The sequence below is a fragment of the Miscanthus floridulus genome, chromosome 11 (assembly GCF_019320115.1).
Source record: "Miscanthus floridulus cultivar M001 chromosome 11, ASM1932011v1, whole genome shotgun sequence".
Classification (NCBI taxonomy): Eukaryota; Viridiplantae; Streptophyta; class Magnoliopsida; order Poales; family Poaceae; genus Miscanthus; species Miscanthus floridulus.
This window is the reverse complement of record NC_089590.1, coordinates 51,623,118-51,648,912: the sequence shown is the minus strand read 5'-3', so window position 1 is coordinate 51,648,912 and position 25,795 is coordinate 51,623,118. Positions and strand designations below refer to the sequence as shown.

The following is a 25,795-nucleotide window of genomic DNA, read 5'->3' as shown; positions in this document are numbered from 1 at the left end:
TTTTGTGGACAGGGGTAGTAATTCATAAAAAAGATATTGTCCATGTTTGTTTTGATATCTTGCAGATACCTCACCACAGGCCTGTTGTGTACAAAAGATCCAGATTATCCAGGAAAAGGTGGACTATGAACTGTCCATGTATGTGCGAGACCACAGCGACGAGTGAGTCGCTAGTGCCGAGTTTGAGTAAAATGCACCCAGAGTCCTTAATTTTTTGGGTTTTCCTATCTGGGTCCTCAAACTAAAAAAGCGACTATCTGGGTCCCTGAACTATTGTCACCATGCACCAATGGTCTAAAACCTGCCATGTCAGCACTAACATCTAACGTGGCAGTGCCAGAGTGACAGCTGGACGACGTGGCCATACTACCTTCTAAAACAAACCCTGCCACGTACTCTTACTCACTCCCAAGTCCCTCCTCTCCATCCGGGCGGCGTCGGGGCGGGCCACGAAGGTGCTGTCGCCCTTGCAAGGCTGCAACCATGGAAGCGTGGTCGGCGCCGACGTCTCCGGGCTGGTATCTGCCCGCGAGGGCCACGGTCATGGAGCAGAGCGGCAGCAGCGGGCATTGGCTATACAACCCGAAGACCGACACCAGCGATCCTCTCGGTGTCGGCGCTGCCGGCGTGCACACAGCGGCGTCTCCGCCTCAACGTGCCTAGGGATAGCATATGGGCTTCTCCGACTTCCGAGTTCCGACTCCATCCCGGCGTTGAGCAAGGAGCACAAGGGCAGGTTCCCGGGTAACTACTCGCATCGGGACTTCACGTTCCGATTCTTCCTGGAGAAACAAGGAGTGACCGGGTATGCCTGGTTAGTAGCCATTGGCTCCGCCTTGGTTGAAACGGCCGCCGCCGCCGGTACCCGGGTCACGGCGAGTACCTCAGGTACATCAGGGACTTCTGTGATGCGTTCGGGCTCATGAACGACGTCGTCAGGCTCAACACCAAGGTCCTGCACGTCGGCCTGGCGGCGCGGCGCATAGCTGACGATGGCATGATGCGCTGGACGGTGAGGTGCTCGTCGAGACATGGTGATTGACTGTGACGGCGAGGTGGTCATCGCGGAAGAGGTGTTCGACCCTGTCGTCATGGCCTCCGGCCAGTACGCCCAGCCAAGACTCCCAACCATCAGCGGTATGGACAAGTGGACGAGGAGGCAGCTGCATTCCCACTCGTACTGCGTCCCGGACTCCTTCAGCGTCGTCGGTCTCGGAGAGAGTGACAAGGAGATCACGCTGTAGCTCCGTGAGGTGGCGAGAGAGGTGCATATCAGCGTCAAGTTCATGGACGATGCCACCGTTGTCTCCGACATGAGGAAAGCTCTGTCCAGGAACCACAACCTTGCACCTGATCTGGCTAGCATCCTGGTGTCACCTGACCTGACTAATGTGATCGATCTTTGCTTTGCATTTCGCAGATCGAGTGCTTGTGTGAGGATGGGCAGGTAACGTTCGCCGATGGCTCTCATCGCGGGCACGTTCGCCATGGTCGCTGGGCGCGAGCTCACGATGTGCCACCGCCGGGCTCGAGCTCACGATTTGCCGTGGACGCCGTGGGGCGTGCGTGCCCGGGCAGCGGCACTCTGCCCGTCGCCGTGTCCCCGCAGCTACCACCTCCGTGCTGCCGGCAGCAATCTCCATGATTGTGCGTGGGCAAGCGAGCACGGGCTGGATGCCGCAGCCGCCAGGTGGGCGCACGAGCAAGTGCCGCCGCCAGGCGGGCGAGGGGCAAGGCGCCATGCCATGCGGACGAGGGAGCAACAGACGAATGAGGAGGCAGGTTTTTTTAGAAGATAGCATGGCCACGTCGTCGAGCTTGCCACTGTGGCACCACCACTTTGGATGCTGTGTGCGGACGTGGCAGGTCTTGGACCATTGGTGTATGATGACAATAGTTCAGGGACCCAAATAGTCGCTTTTTTAGTTTGAGGACCTAGATGGGAAGGAGGTAATAATTTAAGGAACCATAGATGCATTTTACTCGCCGAGTTTTTCGGCCTCATCTTTCCTCCATGTCGGATGAAACATGATGTCAGCTAGCTACGTCGCTGATCCGTTGAGGACGCCGGAGAGTTGGAATATAACCCAGGTCGGCTGCACGCGAGAGCATGAAAGAAGTGATGGACAAAATTTGAGTGGGAGAACCTTTTAATATTAACAACATGCAGTACAATTTGATTTTTTTTAGCCTGGACTTCTAGTGTATAAAGTTGTAGGATCTGTACTCTACGCAACACACTCACACCGCCACACACACGCACACACCTAGAAGCTACAACCTATACACCTCAAACGTCCTTCTGGAAATCACCGAAGCTACACAAGCCTCGTAGACGACGGACACGTCGTAGTCCGCGCAACGCGAAGCTTTGCTACTGCGCTACACGCGCGTATGCAGTACAATTTGAGTTGAGTGTATGCATAAATGGCGTTATTTCAAAACTTCCTCATGCATGGGTTGTACAGATCGCCAGCCATGGGCTATGGCATGTGGCCCGTTAGCGTTTTCCACGGACTACTCCCTATGGGGCTATGGGCTACAAGGTCGATGCAACAGCAACAGGGCTCGTCGCGCTTCCTTCCGCACCACCGCATCACTCTGCCAAGTGCCAACCGCTTGACTCGCCGGTCGCCGCTCGCCGCGGCCGCGAACAACCGGCTGCACTGTCCGCAACCCACCGTCCCGATCTTACCGATTTTGCGGCGCCGACCATCGCTCTGAATCGACCCCCAACGGGGAACGGGCCTGCTGTTGTGCTGCACTGCTCCTGGTTGAGAAACGAGAACACGCGACGACGCGCGCGGGAGCATGGCCGGTTTTTGCTTGCTTCCCCGGCCCTGTCACTCTCAAGTCTCAACTAGTCAACAAGACGTACGGTACCGGAACTGTCTGTCATCAAATCAAATTGTTCATACCATGGCAAGCTGAGTTGCAGCCGGCCGGCAGGGTCGAAACTCGATCGTGTCTGATGAACTTATTAGTACACATTGTGCAAAGTGAGTAGCTCTGAGTTACACACAAGTTTACATACACACGTAGTACGTGGATCTCCACTCGCGAGCTGCGGCAGCGTGTCCATTCGACATTCACCTTTCATTGGCATGCAAGATCATGCATCTCTGTACAAGTATTTCTGTAGCACAAAATCGTTCGCACCCTAGAACAGTAGGTAGCAGAACGTGCAGCTCAAACCTCAAAGAGAGAAAAGAAAAAGTGCTAACGAAAGAAATAAAGAGAAAAAAAAAAGCGCGAGAGGAGAAGATTAAAAATCGAGAGACGAAAACAAAGCAAGAGAATTGACACTTTCGATTGCACTGGAACGCCACGGATGTACTCCGGATGATCAGCACTTGTTGTGTATGGGGTCGGAGCCTCTCCGGACGCGGCGCTTGCTCATCCTGTCGGGGTCGAACACCGTCGACGGAGGGGAGGAGGAGCCGCCGAACGACGCGGCGGCCTTCCAGCTGGACGCGTCGAGCCTGGCGCTGCTTGCATCGGCGCCGGGGGCGGCGTTATCGCCCGCCGCTTTGTTTGGTTGCTCGTCGGCCGGTGATGATGACGAGGCGCCACGCCGGCTGCTGCTCGTCTGGTCCGCGAGAGGGGCCGCCGGGACTCTGACGGCAGAAACCTCGGGGGTGGAGCTCAGAAGAACAGCGAGGACAAGAGCCGCCGCCACCAGCGCGAAGCCGACGAGTCTCATTCTCTTCTCCTCCGATCCCTCTCTCTCGCGCGCTCTTGCAATGAGAGCCGGCGGGCCGGGGGTGGATACCACCCGCTGCCTACGCGCCTATGCCACTACCAAGCTTATTAGCTTTGCGGCAGGAGTAGCGTGCGGGCAGCAGAAGCTGCGACGGCCATGTCTGTTGCTGGTTTGCAATGCCAATGCCCGGCTTGTGCGCCTTTGTTCCGGTAGATATAGGAGGCAGGAGGCCCCTCGTCCTCGTCTGGCCGCATCTGTAACAGAGACGGGTGAGGTTGAGAGCGAGCGTGAGATCTCGCGGTGGTCCAAAAGCAAAAGGAGACAAAGAGAGGGACACCCCCAACAAGGCAACACGTCGCTTTTTGCGTACTTGAGGTGGTGTAGTAGAAGTAGATTGGCATTATGTACGTAATCCCCGGGCGTGGCCTGGCTAGCTTGCTACGTACTAGTAGTAGTACAAGTGAAAATTAAAAGAAACAAAGCGTTCGTGTATCGCACACACATCAGTACATCACTGCGTAGTTACGGGAGGATTTGCACTGACGAACGTACGACAACAAGGAGAAAAAGAACAGGCATACAGGTGAGCGTGCCCGCGAAGAAAAGAAGAGAGTAGAGTGCATGCGGCTGTATCGTACTACTCGTATTACTGTGGTCTTGTCCACTGTGGGGGAGGGGTTACTGTTGAACGCTGTTTTGGAAGATTCTTCCAGGTGGAAAACAAAGCGGCCGGCACTAGCCAGCGGTACGCTTTTGGTCTTTCTAGGTTTGGATGCATCGACCGCAGATCATCCAATCCTTTCGCACCTGCGTACTCTGGCTGGCGAGCCGAGCCGAGGCTAGCGCGCGGCGTTCCCCCTGCCGCGAGAGCTAGCAGCGCCGAGAGCGCGGACGACCGAGGGGACACGCGCTCCTGTGCGCCGTGCTGGACAAAGAGAACGAGGCGAGCTCATGCTGCTTCCTGCTTTATGGATTAGTAGTACGTTGCTTCCTCTCCCCGGCTCGTTAAGTTGTTCCCCATCGACGTCGCGTGCCGTGCCGCCGTTCCTGTGCATGTGCCGCCGGCCTTGGACTGGGGTGGTGGGACCGGTGCCAAAGCTCGCTCGCCTACGGGCTACCCCGTTCAAAGATCCAAAGCGAGCAGGAAGCCGAATCCCGCCCGCCAGCCACTGCCACGCCGCGCAGCGAGAAAAGCAGCGGGGGAGGCTCTGCCACTGTTGCCGCGCGCAGGGACATTCCCCTTCTTGCCTTCTCCTTCCTCCCTTTCGCTTTCTCTGGGTAATCCCCTTCGTCCGGTTTTAACTTAAAGCGCGCCGGCGAAGCAAAAAGCACGAGCGAATCCACACTGCCCATTCGCCTAAATCACCACCGTGACCGGGCGACGGCCGTGGCGTACCATCGACCATCGTGCACGCCCTTGCCCTCCGCGGGCGCGCCACCTCCGGGCCAGAGCGCGACGTGAGCTAACGCACCGCGACGTCACCTCGGCTGCGGCCTGCGGGGCTTCGGCCACGGGCTCTCTCTCCGTTGCATCCGGTGCGGACGAGCGGTCACCACAAAACACTGACTGATCGCGTGCACACCATCGCATGATCTTGCCAACCAAGAAAATGAGAACAATTCCAACCAACAGGTGAGATGAACTGATGGAAATCAGGCGATAACAAATTCAACCAACAGCTCAGACTTCCAGAGAGTTCTCTAACATGATAACATCAGGCTGGTTCAACAATAATCTTAAGATAATAACAAGCACGGGAAGTGCAGCTCATGCTCATATACATGTGCAGGGAATGTCTACAGCGAAAAGGATATCTGAATATTCCTAGTGAAATTGGGGGCATGGACAGCTTGGCCGGTGCGATAAACTTACACCGCGACAGCTTGGAATATGTGTGTTCTATTTCTCGGAAATTGATCAGACGTTTGCCTCTTCCAAAGGCAAGGTTGCCTCAAGGGTTTCAGAGCCTCGCCGGATTGTCAAGGTCACCTGATCCCCGACGCCATAGTCATCCAGAACCCTCAGCAGGTCAGATTTGCCCTTAACCTGTTCCCGAAATGACGACACAAGAAACACGAGCAAGGTTCAAAAGACTATCCGGATCTCTTAAATGCCTACACAAAGACGACCACATTAATGAAAATGGAACTCACAGGTTTGCCATCCACGGCAACGATGATATCACCGAGAACAATATTACCAGCGAAACCCCTGCCGGTCGGAGCAAGACCTGCTTTGGCTGCAGCACTGCCCCGAGGTACCTACGGAGGAACAGCCGATAGGAAAAAATGGGGATGCAAGTGCAGGCAAACATCTACAGCATCCTGTTTGGATAACAAAATAGAAGGGTACCAGTGATTCAGTTTACCTTAAGTATAAGAGCTCCGTTGCGAACATTAAGCTGATATGCAATTGGATCTGGAGCAAAGTCCACATTCAAGCCAGCACGACGAACCTTAAGAAAGAAATGTTAACCTAACTTAGGATAGGATAAAATAAAATACAGAACGTAGACAGATGTATCAGAGTTGAACAAAGCGTAACATTAAATGAGAAAAGCAACCCAATTTGCTTATCTGTGCTATAAATTTTGTGAAAAAAAAATCCTTCAAGAGACAGCAAAATATATAGTGGACGTGATCTCGAGGGAAGGATAGTTAGTCCTAGCTAGGCAAACTGAGACCAAAATAACTTCCATTTTCACTGAAAAAAGGTTAATATACCATTCAAAGAACCTGATCAGCTGAACCTTAACCTCCTACTGCAAATTTTCCATATCTTGCATAAAAAAAAGGAAAACGCCATATCTTACAAATAATTGCATGCTTGTTCAGAGCATCTGATCTACTGTTAGTATGTTATGCTAACCGTACATACTAGGGACAACTGGAATTAAAAAAAAATTAATAAAAGCATCTTAAACAGTAACAGTTCATTGATAAATCTCTCTCAAGGCATTGTTTAGAAAACTTTGGAGTATGAAGTTGGTAATGAAAGACATCCATGCAACATACTTTTCCGAACTGAATTAACTGAGGAGTGATTTTAAGTACAGTTGATGATGGGATAGCAAAGCCAACACCAGCAGATGTTCCTGAAACAGCGAAGAAACAGTCACATCTCAGACTAACTGTTGAAACAAGCATAAACTTAAGTCATATATTGGATATGAGGCAATCTGATTTATGCACTACCAGGACAACACAAACAGAATAAAATAAACTTATGGTCTGTACAGAAGCTAGGATCTAAAGAGTATAAAACTATTACCAATCCATTTTAAAGAGAATAATGACATGTAAAAACTTAGGCCCCCTTTGGATTGAAGGATAGGAAAAATGTAGGGATAGGAAAAACATAGGAATTGATGTGCCATGTTTCTTCAATCCTATAGGATTACCAAACGCAGGAAAATAAATGAGAAGCTCTTTGGTAGCACCACAGGAAAACCAAAGGAATTCTGTACAACAGTTTGGATTTGAACAGCTAGCCATTGCATTCGAAACAGCAAACTTGCCGTTACAGTGCTTATACATATATGCAGCAGCGTTGAAGGAACTGACACATTCTTTGATTTGCCTTTGCCAGTCCTGTGCGCATGATAATTTGGTAGATAGAAGCAGCACGCTAATTAGGCTTAGGGGCGCCCCAAACCTGCACCTTTTTCAGGCCTACTACTGCAATCTTTTGGGTGGATCTGAGTACTAAAATGTCGATCCTCAGTTAGGGAAAAGGAACGTACTTGGAAGCAGATGGGGAAAAGATAGCGCACCTGGACGACGGAGGAACGCGCGGATGAATGGACCCGCTGCGTTTGTGGTTGCAAGCGATGGACTAGATGGCCGGAGATGGGGTCAGGCAGATTCCGTGGTCGGCGTTGGGGCAGGCCGTACTCTCCCTACATAGCTAGCGATGGGGAGGGCGTCATGCTGTCCCGTGCAGCGGTGCAGCGGTGATGCCGCGGCCGTCAGCGCGAGCCGGCGATGGGGCGTCCGCCAGGTGCGCCAACGACAGGCGACCGCCGCGCGAGCCAGCGATGGGGCGGCCGTTTGTCTTTGGCGCGAGCACGAAGATGACCGAGAAAGAGCGAGGCGCGCGACAAGTCCGATTTCGCGCCAGGAAAGCTTCCAAGAGGTCTGACCTCATGTTTATTTTCCTCTGGAATCAGGCCATAGGAATGCAATCCTAAGGAATTATTCCTTTACTTTCCTGTGAACCAAAGGGCTAGATAGGAAAAAATTCCTTAGGAAGATGAATCCTCCAAAAATCCTGTGCCAATCCTTCAATCCAAAGGGGTTAGCCTCTAGGAGACTAGGATGCAAGCCAATGCCAAACTAAAGAAATGATTTTAAATACAGTAACACCAACTCAGCATTCCATCCTATATAGGAAGTCACTAAATGTCATCACTCATCACAATAATACAATGAACAAAGAAATCTAGAAAATGAATCAGAAATATATGTAGTTATTAAACTTTAGCGATAAGCTAGTTAAGATCATGACAACAACACTTGTGAAATATTGTTACATGTGTACTTTTCACTGATGATGGCCAGATAGCATAGATGTTGAGGTATGTGTAGCTGTTTATGCATAAAAAACAGAAACATCTGCAGCAACATCTCAGCATAAGGACTATTTTATGGATGGAGGTATCGAATCATATGTTTTGCTAGCACTGTTTTGAGAAATGGGATTAATCTTACCAGTCTGTGTGAAAATTGCTGTATTAATACCAATCATATGCCCCTTTGAGTCAAGCAAAGGACCACCACTGCATTGAGGTTCATAAAATACATGGTTAGCAAAGTGCTTTGTAGTACCTTTTCAGTTGAGGGAATCATAGTGCATCATATTTAATGAAAAAGATATGACACAGTAGAAATGCTTAACAAAGCAAGACCTAATGTATGTAAATCACTAGTTGCAATGTACTTAAGTAATCGGGTATGGATAGGATAAAGGTCGAGCTTGTATAATGAATGCAGTAGGCTAAACATCTGAGTGCAGAGAAATAGTTAACTCAAAACAGGTTATCAATTAAAGCTTGTCAGGCTCCCAACTTGACTATAGTGATCCCAAGTTCCAGAGTAGTAACATGCTAACCACTGATATAATCATTATGCAAACTGCTAGAGCAGAAATTTATCTCCAAATTCGTGCATCATAATGTTCGATGCTAGTCACTTAAATAAAGTACCAATTAATAGTCTGTATACTGATCACTGATGTAAAATCTGATTCACTATTTTGCACTTTTACAATCGGCAACGATCCTCGCTATTCTACAATGTTTGAAGTGGTATCGAGTATAAAGTATAAACCATATATGGTACTCCATCCGTCCAAGAATGACAATCATATTTTGATCAAGGAAAAATCAAAATTTACAAATTTTGGTCCACAGTTAGCCTATGAGATGATATTGATTCTCTCAACAATTGACAACATATTGTAAGAGAAATTAAGGGTCAAAATCTACTTTGTATGACATTTCCTTAGCCAAAATATTCTTAGGATTGTCTAAGTGCTAAGTTCAGTACAACAGAAGCATTAATGCTAGGTGATCTTAAGAAAAAACCATTAATGCTAAGGTGAATCCAGAATAGAGAACAATTGATGTCACTAGTGTTCAAAAGAATGATTATTGGTCTTGTTTTCTCTTAGATCAACAACAGTTTAGCCTTGTATTTAAAACTCATTGTTGTGAAGTGACAACATCAAAATAGCCTGGCTCCATCCCTGCTAGGTGCTAACAGTATCTTCGAAAGTAAGCCTGAAACCTAAGCTGCAAAATTTCGTTCGGATAAGATAATCAATGTAGAAAAGCATTTTGAGCCATATCTACAAACCTGTTACCAGGGTTAATAGCTGCATCTGTTTGAATTCCACCTCCAATTGTCACCCCAGCCTGACTGAAAATATCTCGATTTAAACCACTGATAACACCGACAGTTAGAGTATGGTCAAAACCAAAAGGATTTCCAATTGCTAAGCATTGCTGACCAACTCTTAGGGCCGAGGATTGTCCCACATTAATTGGCTTCAAGAGATCTGTAGGAGCATCAACCTATTACATGTCAATGTATTAGGTACTAAAAGAAACTGATTGACAAGACCTTTTCAAATGCAAAGGATAGTGAAAGTTAATAAACACAACTACTGCACTCAGGTGAATACCAAAAACAGACTTTGATTAAATTGGTTGGCAAACATGAGATGAAATTTTCTAGTGACAATAAAGGCTATCAAGCATTCCACCCTCTTTTCACTTTCTACCTTTTCTAAGATTGGCATTCCTTGGACCATGCCATATGCCATGTAATTAATCTAAGTAACTAGACAGATAATTCAATGGTTAGTGATAAAAATAATAGATTGAGATGCATGTAGAAGACTGAGATGATATGCAAATATGAATAACAATCATGATGACATATATTGGAATGAGACAAAGGTGAACTATGTTGACATTGAAGACTGTTCGAGAAAAATGTTGACATTGTAGACTATCTTCAATTCTTCATATACGGCATTATGAATCAAGTGCTGATACTTGACTCAGAATCAGTCAAAATACATCTTACCTTAAGAACAGCAAGATCTTTAGCACGATCTGCACCAACCAATTTGCCTTCAAAATTTTTCTGTATCCTTTCAAGTAGATACAATAGGCCATTAGTTGGCTTGCATATACAAGAATGCTGGTATCTTCGTCATACTTAATTCATCAAAATGTATTACCCTTCGGCAGCAAGAATGTTGACACGTGCAACAACATCACCAGGCTTCGGATTTTTTGAAAGAGCACTGCCAACAACTGTAAAGCACAGAAAAGATGTAAGGTAATGCTCATATACAGTAGAAATTTGATCATCTCAGATCAACATACCATGATAATTTGTAACAATATGTCCAGAATCATCCCACACTACACCAGAACCATTTCCTTCAGGGATCTAAAATGAATGAAAAGTTTCACTCAATCAAGTGCTTCTCACACCTTTATATTATTAAAAATCTGTCATTAAACGCTATCTGCAAAATATACTGATGAGAACAGAATACTCTTGAGCCTGAACTTAGAGCATGTAATTCTTTACCTCCACAACACCAGTAACATTAAGCTGTGGCCGTAGTGTTGCATCAAAAATGTTGACGACTGAGTAAGTATTTGTTTCGAATAGTTCTGCGATCCGTTTCTGCCATTCAGGAGCATGACCCAAAGAAGTGTAAAGATATCTTGAGAACAAGCTTATAGGATAAACCAAGCAAGTAGGTCCAACTGAACACTGACCTCAGTTGGAAATAATGGCCCAGATGGAAAAATCTTGGGAGTCACATCCTCGATTTTGACAGATGTATCACCCAAAGCAAGTGCTGCAGTAAGAAAACGCCAAATTAAAAGAGACCATATACCATGGACAATTAAAAAGCAACCTATTGCAAAGAGGAAATTGTCTGGTCACTGTGAAAGGTACTGAGAGTATTTCTAAGAACACCTAAATTACCGATGTCACTTGGTCCGAACCTGGAAAGTACCTTGAAGAATATAAGCTAAGACAAAAGGCTGACAAACCAATAAGCTTCCTCTTTGACACAAGCAATAAGGCTTTGCTTGACATTGCACCAAGATCACATGTTGTCCTCATTGACCTGGAAGATTCGGAAACAAAAATAAAGAGAAGAATCCAGTGACCAGCTAACAAGTAAAATCAAATGATAATAAAACTAAAGTCTATGCAAACCGTTAGCAACTGCAGAGAGTGAGAAGAAGTAGAAATGGTATGTCGAGTATTATATATATATTATATAATATAACAGAACATGAACACGCTCTTATCTTGTAGCAACCACAACCACTTAACAGATGCCAAACTTAAGTACGGAACTAGTATATGTATATCCCAGGTGGTACAGCACAGCCCACAGCACACTTTACACGGAGACGAACAAAAAGAATGAGAATTAAAAGTTGGAATGCAAACACCAAGTACAAACACGAGCAAAGTATGTAGCAACCCAGAACTGCTTGATTCTGCCGATCAAAATCTTGTTGGCCCAAAAGAAAAAAAAAAACATCCTGGTGGGTGGAAACAAGTTGTCAGACCTTGGAGGCGCTTCCTCGCTGTCGTCAGTGTCGTGGGTTGCCGAGGCGACGCCCTCGACGACAACCCTCCGGCGGCTGACGCTCCTGGCCGCGGCATGCGCAGCGGGAGCGTTGGTGGACGGTCCGCAGGGTAGGCACTGCATCCCAGGCGGGGGAGGATTCGTGTCCGTGTGTGGCGCACGAGCTGCAATCTGTGGGAGTTTAGGGATAGAAGCTGGAGGGCGGCGTTTGGCACCTCTGTTCTCTTGCCTCCACGGCCCCACCGCTTGCACCTGTGGCTGATCCTGGGCTGCAATGGGCTTCTAGGCCGAGATTATTTGCTACCGTCGGATGCAAAGGATAGCATCGGACGTTCCTATGACGTAGGGAACTCAAGTTCAGAGGAACTCTGGATCCCTCTCGTTCTTCCCCCTCGCCCCCATGCCGCCGGCCTAACCGACCAACCCCATGGTCGCCGCCACCGCCATTGCCGCGGCGCTTCTCCGTCGCTCCACCTCCACCACGCACCACCGGCTCATACTCCCTCTCCTCTCTCACCTCCACCGCCCCTTGCCGCAACCCCCGTCTCCATGGCTCCCACCCCAGCACTGCTTCTTCTCCACCGGCGACGCAGCCGGCGATCCCACCCAGAAACCGCCGCCGTCTCTTGACCCGAAGCAGCTATGGCGCGAGCTATCCGCCTCGGACTCCGCCGCTGGCTCCTCCCGCCTGCCGAAGGCCACGTGGGACGCCGTGGTGGGCCTCGTCCGCGACTTCGCCAAAAGTCCGGCCATGTCCGACCAGGCGCTCGCGCTCTACGTTCCCTCATCCGCCTTCCCCTCCTACGCCCGCCGCTTCCGCGCGTTCCTCCTCCCGCGGCTCTCCCGGGAGTCCGCGGCGCACCTCCTCTCGCTCCCTGCGGAGGACGCGCACGAGCTCCTCCTCCCGGCCTTCGCGGAGTTCTGCGTCTCCAACTTCGCGGACGAGCTGAGGCAGCACAGGTCGGTCATGGCCGCGGCCGACCTCACGGCGCCGCACACCTGGTACCCCTTCGCGCGCGCCATGCGCCGCCGTATCGTGTACCACTGCGGGCCCACCAACAGCGGCAAGACGCACAACGCGCTCACCCGCTTCGCCGCAGCCAAGTCTGGGGTCTACTGCAGCCCGCTCCGTCTCCTCGCCATGGAGATCTTCGACAAGGTTAATGCCCTCGGTGTCTACTGCAGCCTGCGCACTGGACAGGAGGTTAAGGAAGTGCCTTTCGCCAACCATGTCGCCTGTACCATTGAAATGGTGTCCACTGAGGAGCTCTATGAAGTCGCCGTGGTTGATGAGATACAGATGATGGCTGACCCTGTCAGGGGCTTTGCATGGACGCGCGCTGTGCTTGGGCTCAAGGCAGATGAGATACACCTCTGCGGTGACCCTAGCGTGCTCAAGCTTGTCCGGAAGATTTGTGCATATACTGGGGATGATTTGGTGGTGCATCAATATGAGCGATTCAAGCCTCTTGTTGTTGAGGCAAAGACGCTTCTTGGGGACCTCAAGAATATCCGCTCTGGTGACTGCGTTGTTGCTTTCTCACGCAAGGAGATATTCGAGGTGAAGCTGGCAATTGAGAAGTTTACAAAGCACAAGTGTTGTGTTATTTACGGAGCTCTGCCACCAGAGACACGGCGAGAACAAGCAAAGCTGTTCAATGAGCAGGATAATGAGTATGATGTGCTTGTAGCAAGTGATGCAGTTGGTATGGGGCTGAACCTTAACATTAGGAGGGTTGTGTTCTATAGCTTGGCCAAATACAATGGGGAAAGAATGGTACCAGTTCCTGCTTCACAGGTAAAGCAGATTGCTGGTCGTGCTGGTCGGAGGGGCAGTGTTTACCCAGATGGACTCACAACAACTTTCTTGAAGGATGATTTAGATTATTTGATTCAGTGCCTGCAGCAGCCATTTGAGGAGGCACATAAAGTTGGTCTTTTTCCTTGCTTTGAGCAAGTGGAAAAGTTTGCCAGCCAATTCCCTGACCTTGCTTTCAATGATCTGTTGGATAAATTCCGTGATACTTGCCGCATGGATAAGACATACTTCATGTGCCAGCAGGACGGTATCAAGAAGGTTGCTAATATGCTTGAGAGGGTGCAGGGGCTATCCCTCAAGGATCGCTACAATTTTTGCTTTGCTCCAGTAAATATAAGGGATCCAAAAGCCATGTACCATCTTCTAAGATTTGCCACTAACTATTGCCAAAGCCGTCGTGTTAGCATCGCAATGGGAGTGCCAAGGGGTTCTGCAAGAAATGACGCTGAGCTTCTGGACCTTGAGACAAAACATCAGGTCCTATCAATGTATCTATGGTTGTCACATCATTTTGAGGAAGATAACTTCCCTCATGTGGAGCAAGCTGAGAACATGGCAATAAATATTGCTGATTTACTTGGCAAGTCACTTGCTAAAGCATGCTGGAAGCCTGAATCAAGACAGCAAGCTAGGGGGCGACGAGAAGACAAGGATGAGTACAAGGAGGAACAGGCATCAAATGACAGTGCAAAAGATGTTTCTACAGATGGTTATGAACGGCCAAGAGCCCTTGCTAAAACAACCGTAAGGTATCCAACCCATCCTAACCCCTAAATCCTGCATTAACAAGTGACTTGCCAAGTAATTCAATGTGGAAAATATACTCGTAAGTTCTCTTTCAGATATTCTGGATTTTGTTCTTCGCCTCTCCTTTGATTGGAGAATTATCTTTTGTGAACTTACCAAGTATGTTAAAATGTAGCTAGTACCCCCCTCCCCCCATCCTGACATCCCTTTTAGCTGGAAATTGTCCTTTGCCTTGCAGTATGTTCAGAGCTTGTACCTTTTATGATCCCTTGCTTGTGAAGTTGCTCAGTGCTCCCAGAAAAACAAACACTTATAACAAATTTGAGTGCATCTTTAGGTAAACGAGTTAATTTGAAGCCCACATATGTTTCTTGCCAATGCTCATGAGTTTTATTGTGGTATATAATGCATATCTTTGAGCAAGTATTGACATATTTTATAACCATTTTTTCACACCTGCAAAATAATCACACCATGAACCACCAAGAGAAGTCCATATATCCTTGTCGGCTTGTTGCTACAATATCTCACAAGGACAGACAATGTATTGATTTCATGAACCTGTATTTTTTTTGAACGTAATGGCAGGAGCTCTGCCTTTCAATTAAGATAGGAAAGAGAGGTTTATGTACAGAGCAAAAAGGGCATGGCCCCCAATAGGATTACAGAATGCCTCCCGTGATATTGCCCCCTCCCCAAGCTAAAGCCCTCTTTCTTTGCTCGATATCCTCTTTTACCCTTAAGGCCACCTGCAATGCCGACTCATGGGTGTTGTTAAAAATTCTCCTATTCCTCTCTTTCCATATGTTCCACAGCGTGTAGATCACCATTCCGTTGAAACACCTTTTTTCTTGTTTCGCTATCTTGGTTGCGGCTTCTTCCCACCATGACTTTAGGTGAAGTAGATCTTGAGTGGGTTGGATCAGCTGCACATCAAGCTCCCATGATAGAATCTGGCTTCACACTGCCTTAGGTGAAAGGGCAAAGGAGTTATAGATGAAGGCATGTTTCCAAAGGTCCGTTACATAGGGCGCATTGCTCCTGATGAGGCCAACCTCTCTTCTGTAGATTATCCGCCGTTAGGATTTTTTCTTGCACCAGGACCCAAACAAACACTTTACCTTTGTTTTCCGTATGTGCTTTCCATATGAGGTCATTTCGGATTCCGCTGTAGGAACCTTTGAACTGGATCCTATATGTTGAGCGGGTGGAGTAAGAAGCATTAGCTGTCCATCTCCAAATTATAGAGTCGCGAACGCCCGGCGTCAACTAGATGTTCTGGAGCCTTATCCAAAGGGAGACAAACTCCTCAACTTGGGCGGTGGTGGTGATTCTGCCACTTAGCGATCGGATCCAACTGTTGTTTCGGAGTTCCTGCTGAACTGACTTGTTTTTCCTTCTAACCAGCTCGAACAAATGGGGTGCTAAATATTTGGGGGCCGCACCCTCCAGCCAGCTGCTGTGCCTGTGCCAGAAACGGGCCTTTGCGCCATCGCCAACTGTGACCTTGGTTGATAAGTTGAAGAGCAGCCGGTCTGTCTCATTACAAGGTAGTTCCGTGCCCGCCCAAGGTTTGGACTCCTCCACCCAATCTTGCCAAAGCCATCGTAGTCAAAGTGCTCTACCAAATTTTTCTAAATCTGGTATCCCCAAGCCGCTAAGGTCTTTGGGCCTGGCCACTAGCCAGTTCCCGAGATAGTGGCCCCCATTTGCATTTTCCTCACCTTTCCATAGGAATGGTCTCCTGATTTTGCCGATTTTCTTCCTAGCCCAAGCCGCAAGGGGGAACACTGTGAGGTGGTAGGTCGGCATGGATGAGAGGACCGAGGAGACTAGAGTGAGGCGACATGCTCTGTTTAGCCATCTCCCTTTCCACCCAGGTAGTCTTTGGCCAATATGCTCAATAAGAGGTTGCATGTGAATTTTTCGAAGTTTACGGATGTGCAGCTGCAGCCCCAAATACCGGCAAGGGAAAGCACCTCTGATTCCCTCAAAAGAAGACAGGACGTGTTCCAAGTCCCCTCACGGTGTCTTTAGATTTGTTCTGGATGGGTCATGAACTCATGATAACTGTGTATTATTATGTGACATTAATGAGCATGTCAATTCTGAAAACAGATTCAGTGGACAAGTTCAAACAGAAAAATCCTGTGCTCATCTACTGTTGTCAAACTTCAAGTTGCTAGTGTGCTAGATTTTCTTAGTGGTACTTGTCTGTAGAATGAAGTGGTGGATGAAGTGGCGGCAAGCGTCTGGTGTCCTATGTGACAAAAGGGTACCACAGAAGCTAAAAGGCAAGTTTTATAGGACGGCGATTAGACCTGCTATGTTGTATGGTGCAGAATGTTGGCCTACGAAAAGACGACATATTCAACAGCTAAGTGTCGCGGAAATGCGTATGTTGCGTTGGATTTGCGGTCATACAAGAAGGGATCGAGTTCGGAACGATGATATACGTGAGAGATTAGGGGTAGCGCCAATTGAAGAAAAGCTTGTCCAACACCGGTTGAGATGGTTTGGACATGTGCAACGGAGACCTCCAGATGCACCGGTGCGTAGTGGAATCCTAAGTCAGGATAGTAACGTGAAGAGAGGCAGAGGAAGACCGAAGTTGACTTGGGTAGAGGCAATAAAAGGAGACTTGAAAGGATGGAATATACCCAAAGACTTAGCCTTAGATAGGAGTGCTTGGAAGACAGCTATTCACGTGCCTGAACCTTGATTGTTTCTGTTGGGTTTCAACTCTAGCCTACCCCAACTTGTTTGGGACTTAAAGGCTTTGTTGTTGTTGTTGTTGTTGTACTTGTCTGTAGAATGGAGATGATTGATGATTCAGTTATTTTTGTACAGTTGTCATGCTTGTAGTATCTTAGCCAATTTATATTAGCTAATAAAATTAGTTGCAATATGCCAAATTCCCTGTCCTATACACTTTACACTTTTCAGTGTGCACCATGCAGTGGAACAGCGAACAGTTAATAAACAGGGTTATGTTTTTTTATTATTTGAAAGCTGCTTGCGGTGATTAAGCTCACTTAAGTTCTCTGATTATATTTCCCCAAAAGGAGAACATTCATTAGCATTTCCTGTGATCGTAGTTCCCTGACTAGAATAAGGTGCCTCAATATTTTGTTGTGTCGATTGTGGATGTCTTGTAGTTCCATGAGTTTTCATTGAGATATCTCAGTTATCTATGTTTTGTTCCATTTTGCAGGAAATGGCAAGATAAGGTCAACCTTGTCCTTCCTTGAACTTTGCGGCATGAAATTCTCATGGGGTGACCAAACCCAAATGGATGCTACGAAAACACCCTCTTGAGCCAAGTTAGGACAACTAGATCAACTGCAAACGCCTGGAAAGTTTAATGCTATGGCATGCCGTGGCCATTTTCTCAGATTTGACCTAAGCGAATTTTGTCTGTTCGGAGCTTGGGTTTGGCATCCTGGAAAGACACTGAAGCCTGCAAGTTGTGCTGCAGCATTTGCATCAATGGACCCTATTCCAATGGCACCACGGGAGATTTATGTTAACTTGCTGTTGTGCAAGAGTAGATTGCACGCCAATGAACAACCTGACGCAGGCCAATAAGTTAACAACAGTTAAATTAGTTTTTGTCTCTGCTAGTACATTAGATTTGTGGTATACGACAGTTTTCATTGATTATTATCCAGGATGTTTGTGGTTATGCAGTGAGCCTCGATGCTTCTTATCCTGTAACATTTGGAGAGCACAATAGTCTTATATGCCTTGCAGCATTTTCACTTGGTGTGTGTTTTTTGGATTTTATAGAAAGGGTTTTTGTAACTGTAGTTCTATATATATGGTTTTCTATAACCAATAAAACTGTCAAACTGATGGGTTTGGATGGGGATCCTGCACTGTGTGCATTTAGTTGTTCGGCTTATGGTTTTTATGGTTGATAAGTAGGTTGTCGTGAGAGAAAAACACTGTACCATGGCTGATAAGCCGATCTGATGTTGTTTTGTTGTGAGATTTATTTTTCTTGTTTGTAAGGATAAATGGCATGTGTTAGGACTATAATTAGTATGCATATGATGGTGTAAACCCTTGCCCATTGAGACTACAAGAAGTGATTTGACTGGAGTTTAAACTGTTTTTTGTTGATCCGAGTTCAGTGTCTCATGGCAAGTCAATTTTTGTTTTGTTTGTGAAATTCTGTCCCATGTCACTAATAGTAATACTGTAATGTTTTGAACCGAGCGTTCGTCCGTCTACGCTTTGATGCTGGTCTGCGACGCTAGCCCAACAATCCACGCTCCTTCATTTCTAAAAAAAAAAACTGCTCATCCACTCGTTCCTATTCGCTCGTTTCTCTTCCTATCGTTTTTATCCGCTCGTGTGCGGCCTTCGAGCGCACAGTCGCTGGCCTTGCTAGGCATTGCGTGCGACGGCCTCCAAGCTGCAACGCTCGCCTCCTAGCCTTGCCAGGCATGGCACGTGGCCACCTCCGAGTCATGGCGCTCGGCTACCGGCCTTAGCAAGTGCGGCGTGTGGTTGCCCTCTCCAAGTCGTGCAGTCGCGGCCTCCCTATCACTCGTGCGGCCGATGTCTCCCTTTCCGCGACGTGCAACCACTGCCGTCACCCTGCCGCCTACAAGCGCTGCCGACCCGCTACCTCCGGTGAACACCACACATCGACGAGCCTCCATTCTACCGAGTAGCAAGAAGATATTGTGTTGAAAGCGCATGTTGCAAGATCATATTGCAAGAAGATGCGGCTTTTCAATGTTGCAGTACACATTTTTTATTGCAGTAGATATTTTTCATTGTCGCGGTAGATTTTTTTTCGATATTGCAGTGCATGTTTTCCAACGTTGCACTACATATTTTTTCGATGTTGCAGTACATATTTTTTTTATTGTTGCAGGAGATATTTTTCGATGTTTGCAGTGCATATTTTTTGTTGTTGCAGTATTTACAACACGATGTTACACTATATAGTTTTTCTATATGTTTTTGTAATGTTACAGTAAAAGTATTTCATGATCTTTTGGGGACAGTTGTGCGGTAGGGGAACGGGGAGCCTAGCCGTCGTCGGGGTCACGACGGGGTGGGGGTGCTCCCGCGGGGACGAGGCAAACCGATGGGGCTAGGGACAAGAATGGGGATGGAGATGGAGATAAGGTTCGGGGGCGCGAGTTGCGAGCGTGTTGGGCGTGTGCGAGGGCATTCCAATAAAAATGGGCTCTCATGTATGCGTGTGGGGAACGAATTGGCTATGCACATAAAAAAACAGCAGCGCGATCGGACTTGTGGACGCTAGCAGTTCCGTATTAAAAAAACCCGCAATTAACCAGGCCACCACCAGTCCACCACCTGTCCACCCGACCCGCCTCCGCCCGCCCACCGCGCGTAGCCGCGCACGCCAGTGGCAGCAGCCTTCCCTTTTCTAAAAAAAAAAAACAGCCTTCCCTTTCCCTAGGACAAGGAGGGACTGAGGAAGCGCTAAAACCCTAGAGGGGGTTTTCCACTTTGCTCGCGATGCGGACCGCCGAAGAGAAGGGCAAGAAGGCGAGGACCGACGACGCTGAGGAGGACGGGGGACAGCCCATCGACCGCGCCCTCCTCCTCTCCATCGAGAAGCTCCAGGAGATCCAGGACCAGATCGAGAAGGTGAGTTGCTTCGCTTTCCAGGTGATTTGGAATTTTTCCCGCCTCGTTTGACGCGCTGTGATGGCTCAGCCATTGGCTCGCTGGGCTTCGTCAGCTGTAGGTTTTTGTTGGACTTTCGTGTGGTTCCTCTTGAAATTCAGTAGAGGTTTTGCTGCCGGTTCAAAGTGACCTGTGCGATGGTTTCGGCGTTTGGCTGTGCTGCAGCGTTGTGTATCGGGTGATTGATTGGTTGATTGCAGCCTGAGGAAGAATTGCTTGTTTTGTGGAGTTGGCACGGAAGGGGGGGGGGGGGGGGGGGGGGGGGGGGGGGTTCGCTCGAAGCCCTATTTAGTGCTGAGGATTCGATGCTTCCTCTGCTCCCTAAACAAAATTAGATCGGCACTACCCTCGTATTAATATCCAGCGGTCTCTGATGTCAGAATTGACTTGATTTTACGAGATTTCATCAGTGAATCTTAGAAGCTTCCTATTGCTAATGGTGAAATGCGATGGTGGAAACACACTGGCTAAATCTATGCTACTCATGTACAGGACGAGTGGCTAAACCATAGTGTGCATTTTTTTAAGTTGCCTGTTTCGATGTATTTTAATGTGAAGGCTGTCTCTCATAGCTTTAATTCATTACAGGTTAATGAGGAAGCAAGCAATAAAGTATTGGAGGTGGAACAGAAATACAATGAAATTCGCAGACCAGTTTATGTTCGACGTAATGAAATGATCCAGAAGATTCCAGACTTCTGGCTAACAGCGGTTTGTAATATATTCTATGGTTTATGTTACATCTCTTTTTTGAGGGTTGGTGTTGCGTATGGGCTCATCCTTTAATTAGTAACGTGACAGTGCTGTGTACTGTCCCTGCAGTTTCTCAGCCATCCTATGCTTGGCGATCTTCTAACTGAGGATGATCAACAGGTACCTTTATTTGACATGGTTTTAGCTGCTCGAACATTTGCAATAAATTTTCAGGAAGTAATAGAATCAATTAAGCAATAGACCTATATATCCTGTAATACTATCAGAAACCAATCGGTAAATTGTCATCTCTTATTAACTCAGGAACTTACAATGTTCATTCTGTTATAGATTTTTAAACACTTGGAGTCTATGTTTGTGGATGAGTCTGAGGATATTAAATCGGGCTGCTCTATTACTCTGGTAAGATTTCTTTGAACCTGCAAGCTACAGTTTCTTCTTGATATTTTTAAAAACTTTGTTTTTACTGTCTTTTGACCTTGAATTGGTAGACATTTTCTCCCAATCCATATTTTGAAGATCAAAAGCTTACGAAGGCATATTCCATCAATGATGACGGAACAGTTACAGTAAAGGCTACCTCCATTAAGTGGAAGGCAGGAATGGTATTGTGCCTTGACTATCACACTATGTGTTTAACATACCAAGTTTTTGCTAGAGAACCTAACGATTTTTTCTAATTTGTACATTAGGATATTGTCAATGGAAAGACATGCAACAAGAAGGGGGACAAGCGACTACTGGTTGATGAAAGGTATCTGATTTCAGGTTTCTATTTGAGCACAAAATTTTCCCATTTCTAGTTTCCTATTAGTGATGCACAATTATATAATCAGACAATCTATGCTTGCTAGCTTCTTTTCTTATGTCAATGTTCTCCATGCTTTCTTTCTGTCATTCTTGTTCACTCTAGACTAGTCTACGCTACTCTATACATTCTGTTGGCTCCATTTTGATTTTACAATGTAGCACATTTCCATTTATGTCTTATTTTATCAACAGTCACGAAATTGCTGAAATGTTTCAAAATGGTGTTTTTTTTAACTTAAGTCTGGCATGATTTTGCCAGAATTATATTAATAAAGAATAACAGTTTGGCCTAAATAAAGCCCAAAAAGGGAACAAAACAAAATATGTTGTATGCTAGTTCCTAGTGGTGGTTTAATGGCTCTTGGTCTTGTGATTTAGCATACAAAATATGCTTAAACTAATACCTTGACATGTTGGAGAAGGCATGGCTTTTTTAATAGCTTTTCTTTTTCCTTTTGGTACATGCATTATACTCTCTCAGGTCACAAATATATGACACTTCGACTGAAATCCAGTCAAACTTTTGAAACTTTGACCACTACTAATAGCTCTCAAAATATTTGGTTTGGAGATATAGATATGATATGGGTGGATTTGTCTTGAATAGCGCTTTCATGGCATACATTATTGGGCACTATAACTATATGTTTTAATAGAAATATTTTGGTCAAAGTCGCACCTCAAAGATCCAAAAACTCAAAAATGTCATATATTGTGACTGGAGGGAGTGATGTTAATACAGTAAATACTAAATAGTAATAAATATCTCAATTGAGCTGTTGGTTGGAGGTTCTGTAAAGTTCTGTTCCTTTTGCAGTTTTTTCACTTGGTTCAGCAATACAGAGGACAAAAGTTTCGCTCATGGTGAGATGGATCAGGTATAACAGTTTCCAGGTCTTACAGCTGAGGTTGAGGTTGTGGCTTCAAAAATATATTCCTGTTTGTTCTCTGATGACCTCAATTACATAGGTGGCAGATGTCATCAAGGAAGACTTGTGGCCTAATCCTTTGAAGTATTTCAACAATGTTAGTTGTTCTTTTGTGATGAATGATTTTGTTCATTTATTTTATAGTTTTGTACTATATTGTATTCTGTGCTGAAATCTCTCACTGCAGGAGCTAGAAGGCGAGTTTGAACTAGAGGATGATGAGGAAGAGGTAATCCACGAATCCAGTTCTTTAATGTGCAATTCTATTCAAGTTATTCCTTAGGTAAAAGCGCATTGCATTCTTTTCTATCCTGATGATATTGACTTTTTAGTAGCAGTAACTTTTTCATGTTAATATCATGACTGTTTTGCTGCACCTAGCTTTACTGTTAATCATACTGTTTTCTGCCACGTGCTGATTGGTTTATTATTTAGGCATTTACTATGCACATTTGAATGCCAAGTCATGCACCTTGTTATGCCCCTATTATTTGCGCACACAAATTGGAGATGTACACAATTATTTCATTGTGTCCATTCTTTTCCTCTGTTTATTTATGACCCCTGCAAATATTTTTAGGGATCTGATGAGGAAGCCGAAGACAAGGAGGATGAAGAGGAGACCTGAGCCTTGTTCCACTTAGGTCAGGTTTGACAAGTTGTCTGCAGAATGCGTGAGACCGAGCCTCCAGATGGCTGATGAAACAAGGCGTCCCCTTTTGCGGTGTTTCAGTACTTGACTTGGTTGGAGTTTTAGGGCCTATTTTCAGAACTTAAGTTTATGGAGTTTGGTATTTGACAGATTTCTTTATGTGCAATCCATTATGTACCGTGGAAGTTCTGCTTGGCCTGGTCGTCTGCTGTGCGTATTCTTGCAAATTCATGTCTAGTATTCGTGGGTAGTGTTTATGACCTGATGGCCAAGCCTCCCAGGTTCAGTTCTGTCTGATCATTATATAGTAAAAAAATAACTTTTAAAACTTTGGATCCACTCAGCAAGAGAGACAAGAGAGACAACATGACAACATCCAAGGAGCTAACCAATAGAGATAAATAGTACTCCGTACTGAATTAACAAAAACACAGATTCCCTGATCAATTTGTCGATAAATAGAACATGATAATATACAGATCAACCATCACTAACATGGTGGAAGATTTCTGGCTGTTGGACGTCGCAGATCAGATAGTCTTCAAACTCCTAAGTGGGAAGCACACGCGACGAAGCCACGGTCCCACCCCTTCCCTTCCCGGCGGAGGTCTCTCGGCGGCGTGGTCACCCCGTCCTCGAAACGGTAGGCGCCGAAGCCGCGAAGGTGCTGCAAAGAGGTAGTTCAGGTACACCGCGTTGGCAGCGACCTTTTTTTTTTTTTTTTCTTTTGCGGAACGGCAGCGACCTTGGGGAACTTGTCGGCGGCCAGCATGACGCAGTGCGTGTCGCCGACGAACACCGAGTGGTCTCCGATGCCGCTCAACGGGATCAGCCGCCTCCCGTCGACGTCCACCTCGGACACCTCCACACGGCAGGGAGCACCGCGGGACATGAATGTATCTGCCGGGTTACAGCGCTCATCCGTGAGCGGGAGCTTGTTGTCGCTGCGGCGCAAGAATGAATAGCGCACCATGAGCATCCGGCCGTCGAGGGACCGGACGAGGTAGGAGAAAGCCAGAGCGTACTTTCCGAGCCCCGTCTCCCTGAGCAGGTAAACGACGCGAGGCTTCAATGGCAGTCGGCTGGTCATCGGGCCCATGTCCAGCGCCATGACGTCGCCGCGCGGCGTCGTCAAGTAGCCCGAATTTTTTACAATTTAGTCTTTTTTTTTTGTTTTGAAAGTTTCTCACAGATAAATCCCTGACGGAAATAATTTAGAAAATTGACCCTTAGCTCGGCGTTATTGAAACTGACGCCGAGCTAACACGTCTCGGCGTCAGCGTCCCTAGCGCCGAGACGTGGATGACATGGCAGGGAGCTCGGCGCCTACCTATGCTCCGCGCCTCTCTTCCTCTCTTTCTCTCCCTCTCTCGCCCGGGCAGAGCCGAGCCGAGGTTTGCCGCCACTGCCACCGTCCGAGCCTACGCCCGCCGCCGCCTCCACCGGCTGCCACCGCCACAGCCCGCGCCGCCCCACCGCTCGCGCCGCGCCAGCGGCCGCGCCCGCGCCACCGCGCGTGCTCGCGTGCCCGTCGCGCCCGCGGCCACGCCACCGCGCCATCACCGCCCCACCGCCGCCTCAGCGCCCACGCCGCGCCACCGCGCGTGCTCGCGTGCCCGCGCCGCGCCCGCGCCCCGAGGCCGCCTAGCGCCACCGCCACCGCCCCGAGGCCGTCCTGCGCCTCGCCGCCGCCGCCGCGCCGCGACCATTGCGCCTCCACCCGCGCCCCGGTCCCCTCGTCGGTTCCTGCTCCCGCGCCGCGCCCTCTCCTCGCCTTGGCCTCGCCCCGCGGCCACCGTGGATCCTACACCTGTTTGCCTACGTTCTCTTCCCCGACGCCACGGGTGACAGTGCGTCATGGATGTGGATCCACTGCCTCAGTGACTGGGACCAGGCGGGTCACTACAGCTGGGGCTCCGTAGTCTTGTGTTTTCTATACCGGCAGCTGTGCGAGGGGTGTCGTCGGTCTTCGTCCAACCCGTCACTTGGTGGATGCGTGTACCTGTTACAGCTATGGATGTGGGCTCGTCTTCCAGTTGGCCGTCCTGAGGTTCTGGTTCGTCGTGAGTGGTTCCAAGGTCAGCCTCCAAGACGGCAGCCAATGTGGGCGTACCTTTGGGACCAGGCCAGGGTTCCGTACGCGAGGTTAGACCGGGCGTACATTGAGTTCAACAACGAGCTAGACACGCTGACGACATCTAGTGTAAGTAAATTTTATTTCCCATGCTGGTTTGAAAATGATTAATATACCATCTAACATCTTGTTTCCACATGTTGCAGGTGGAGTGGGAGCCGTACGGTGGAGAGGACGCACTTCCTTTTCAGCTGAGCAACGTTTGTGGGGCCGACAACGACTTCTATAGGATGAGGTGCCCTCTAATATGCTTCTATGCTGTTGAGTTCCACCTGCCAGATAGGGTTGTACGCCAATTTGGAGTGAGACAGCTTTGGCCTATGGCTCTGTTCTCGACTGGCGTTGACTTACACAAGTAAGTGTTTTGATATTTTAAATGTCTCATGATGATGGTCTATTTCTATTAATATGGTGACATATACATGGATTCAAGTAACGATGACATACGTGCAGGTTGGATCATCAGAGGAACAAGAAGAT

General features: G+C 47.6%; 4 protein-coding genes across 4 annotated transcripts; 2 read left to right on the top strand and 2 right to left on the bottom strand.

The window, feature by feature from the left end:
• Positions 1 to 3,166: 3,166 nt before the first annotated feature.
• On the bottom strand, positions 3,167 to 3,897 carry LOC136491142 (uncharacterized). The gene has a single exon (XM_066487374.1). The coding sequence runs from the start codon at positions 3,701 to 3,703 to the stop codon at positions 3,347 to 3,349; it is 357 nt and encodes a 118-aa protein (XP_066343471.1). The 5' UTR covers positions 3,704 to 3,897; the 3' UTR covers positions 3,167 to 3,346.
• A 1,453-nt stretch (positions 3,898 to 5,350) lies between these two features.
• LOC136490711 (protease Do-like 8, chloroplastic) lies at positions 5,351 to 12,077 on the bottom strand. The gene is made up of 13 exons (XM_066486910.1): positions 11,818 to 12,077; positions 11,239 to 11,363; positions 11,005 to 11,087; positions 10,811 to 10,909; positions 10,600 to 10,666; positions 10,452 to 10,527; positions 10,295 to 10,361; positions 9,560 to 9,777; positions 8,414 to 8,481; positions 6,719 to 6,798; positions 6,073 to 6,159; positions 5,858 to 5,965; positions 5,351 to 5,750 (listed from the first exon to the last, which is right to left on the bottom strand). The coding sequence occupies exons 1-13, from the start codon at positions 11,958 to 11,960 to the stop codon at positions 5,622 to 5,624; spliced, it is 1,350 nt and encodes a 449-aa protein (XP_066343007.1). The 5' UTR covers positions 11,961 to 12,077; the 3' UTR covers positions 5,351 to 5,621.
• Positions 12,078 to 12,167: 90 nt separating this feature from the next.
• On the top strand, positions 12,168 to 18,406 carry LOC136490709 (ATP-dependent RNA helicase SUV3L, mitochondrial-like). The gene is made up of 2 exons (XM_066486909.1): positions 12,168 to 14,405; positions 17,618 to 18,406. The coding sequence occupies exons 1-2, from the start codon at positions 12,265 to 12,267 to the stop codon at positions 17,652 to 17,654; spliced, it is 2,178 nt and encodes a 725-aa protein (XP_066343006.1). The 5' UTR covers positions 12,168 to 12,264; the 3' UTR covers positions 17,655 to 18,406.
• A 1,392-nt stretch (positions 18,407 to 19,798) lies between these two features.
• Positions 19,799 to 23,377, top strand: LOC136493087 (NAP1-related protein 1-like). Its single transcript, XM_066489131.1, has 10 exons — positions 19,799 to 20,037; positions 20,665 to 20,787; positions 20,899 to 20,949; positions 21,121 to 21,192; positions 21,282 to 21,395; positions 21,483 to 21,544; positions 22,418 to 22,478; positions 22,570 to 22,626; positions 22,717 to 22,758; positions 23,110 to 23,377. Exons 1-10 carry the CDS (start codon positions 19,906 to 19,908, stop codon positions 23,155 to 23,157), a joined length of 762 nt encoding a protein of 253 aa, XP_066345228.1. The 5' UTR covers positions 19,799 to 19,905; the 3' UTR covers positions 23,158 to 23,377.
• Positions 23,378 to 25,795: the final 2,418 nt, after the last annotated feature.

Excerpts from the sequence above, each read along its gene's own strand:
- LOC136490711 (XM_066486910.1), bottom strand. The coding sequence starts at position 11,960 with ATGCAGTGCCTACCCTGCGGACCGTCCACCAACGCTCCCGCTGCGCAT. Across the intron at positions 10,910-11,004 it reads GGCCATTATTTCCAACTGAG|AAACGGATCGCAGAACTATT; the intron begins GTCAGTGTTCAG and ends CCTGAATGGCAG. Across the intron at positions 8,482-9,559 it reads GCTATTAACCCTGGTAACAG|TGGTGGTCCTTTGCTTGACT; the intron begins GTTTGTAGATAT and ends ACCTCAATGCAG.
- LOC136490709 (XM_066486909.1), top strand. The coding sequence starts at position 12,265 with ATGGTCGCCGCCACCGCCATTGCCGCGGCGCTTCTCCGTCGCTCCACC. Across the intron at positions 14,406-17,617 it reads CTTGCTAAAACAACCGTAAG|GAAATGGCAAGATAAGGTCA; the intron begins GTATCCAACCCA and ends TCCATTTTGCAG.
- LOC136491142 (XM_066487374.1), bottom strand. The coding sequence starts at position 3,703 with ATGAGACTCGTCGGCTTCGCGCTGGTGGCGGCGGCTCTTGTCCTCGCT.
- LOC136493087 (XM_066489131.1), top strand. The coding sequence starts at position 19,906 with ATGCGGACCGCCGAAGAGAAGGGCAAGAAGGCGAGGACCGACGACGCT. Across the intron at positions 20,038-20,664 it reads TCCAGGACCAGATCGAGAAG|GTTAATGAGGAAGCAAGCAA; the intron begins GTGAGTTGCTTC and ends AATTCATTACAG. Across the intron at positions 21,396-21,482 it reads TTAAGTGGAAGGCAGGAATG|GATATTGTCAATGGAAAGAC; the intron begins GTATTGTGCCTT and ends TTTGTACATTAG.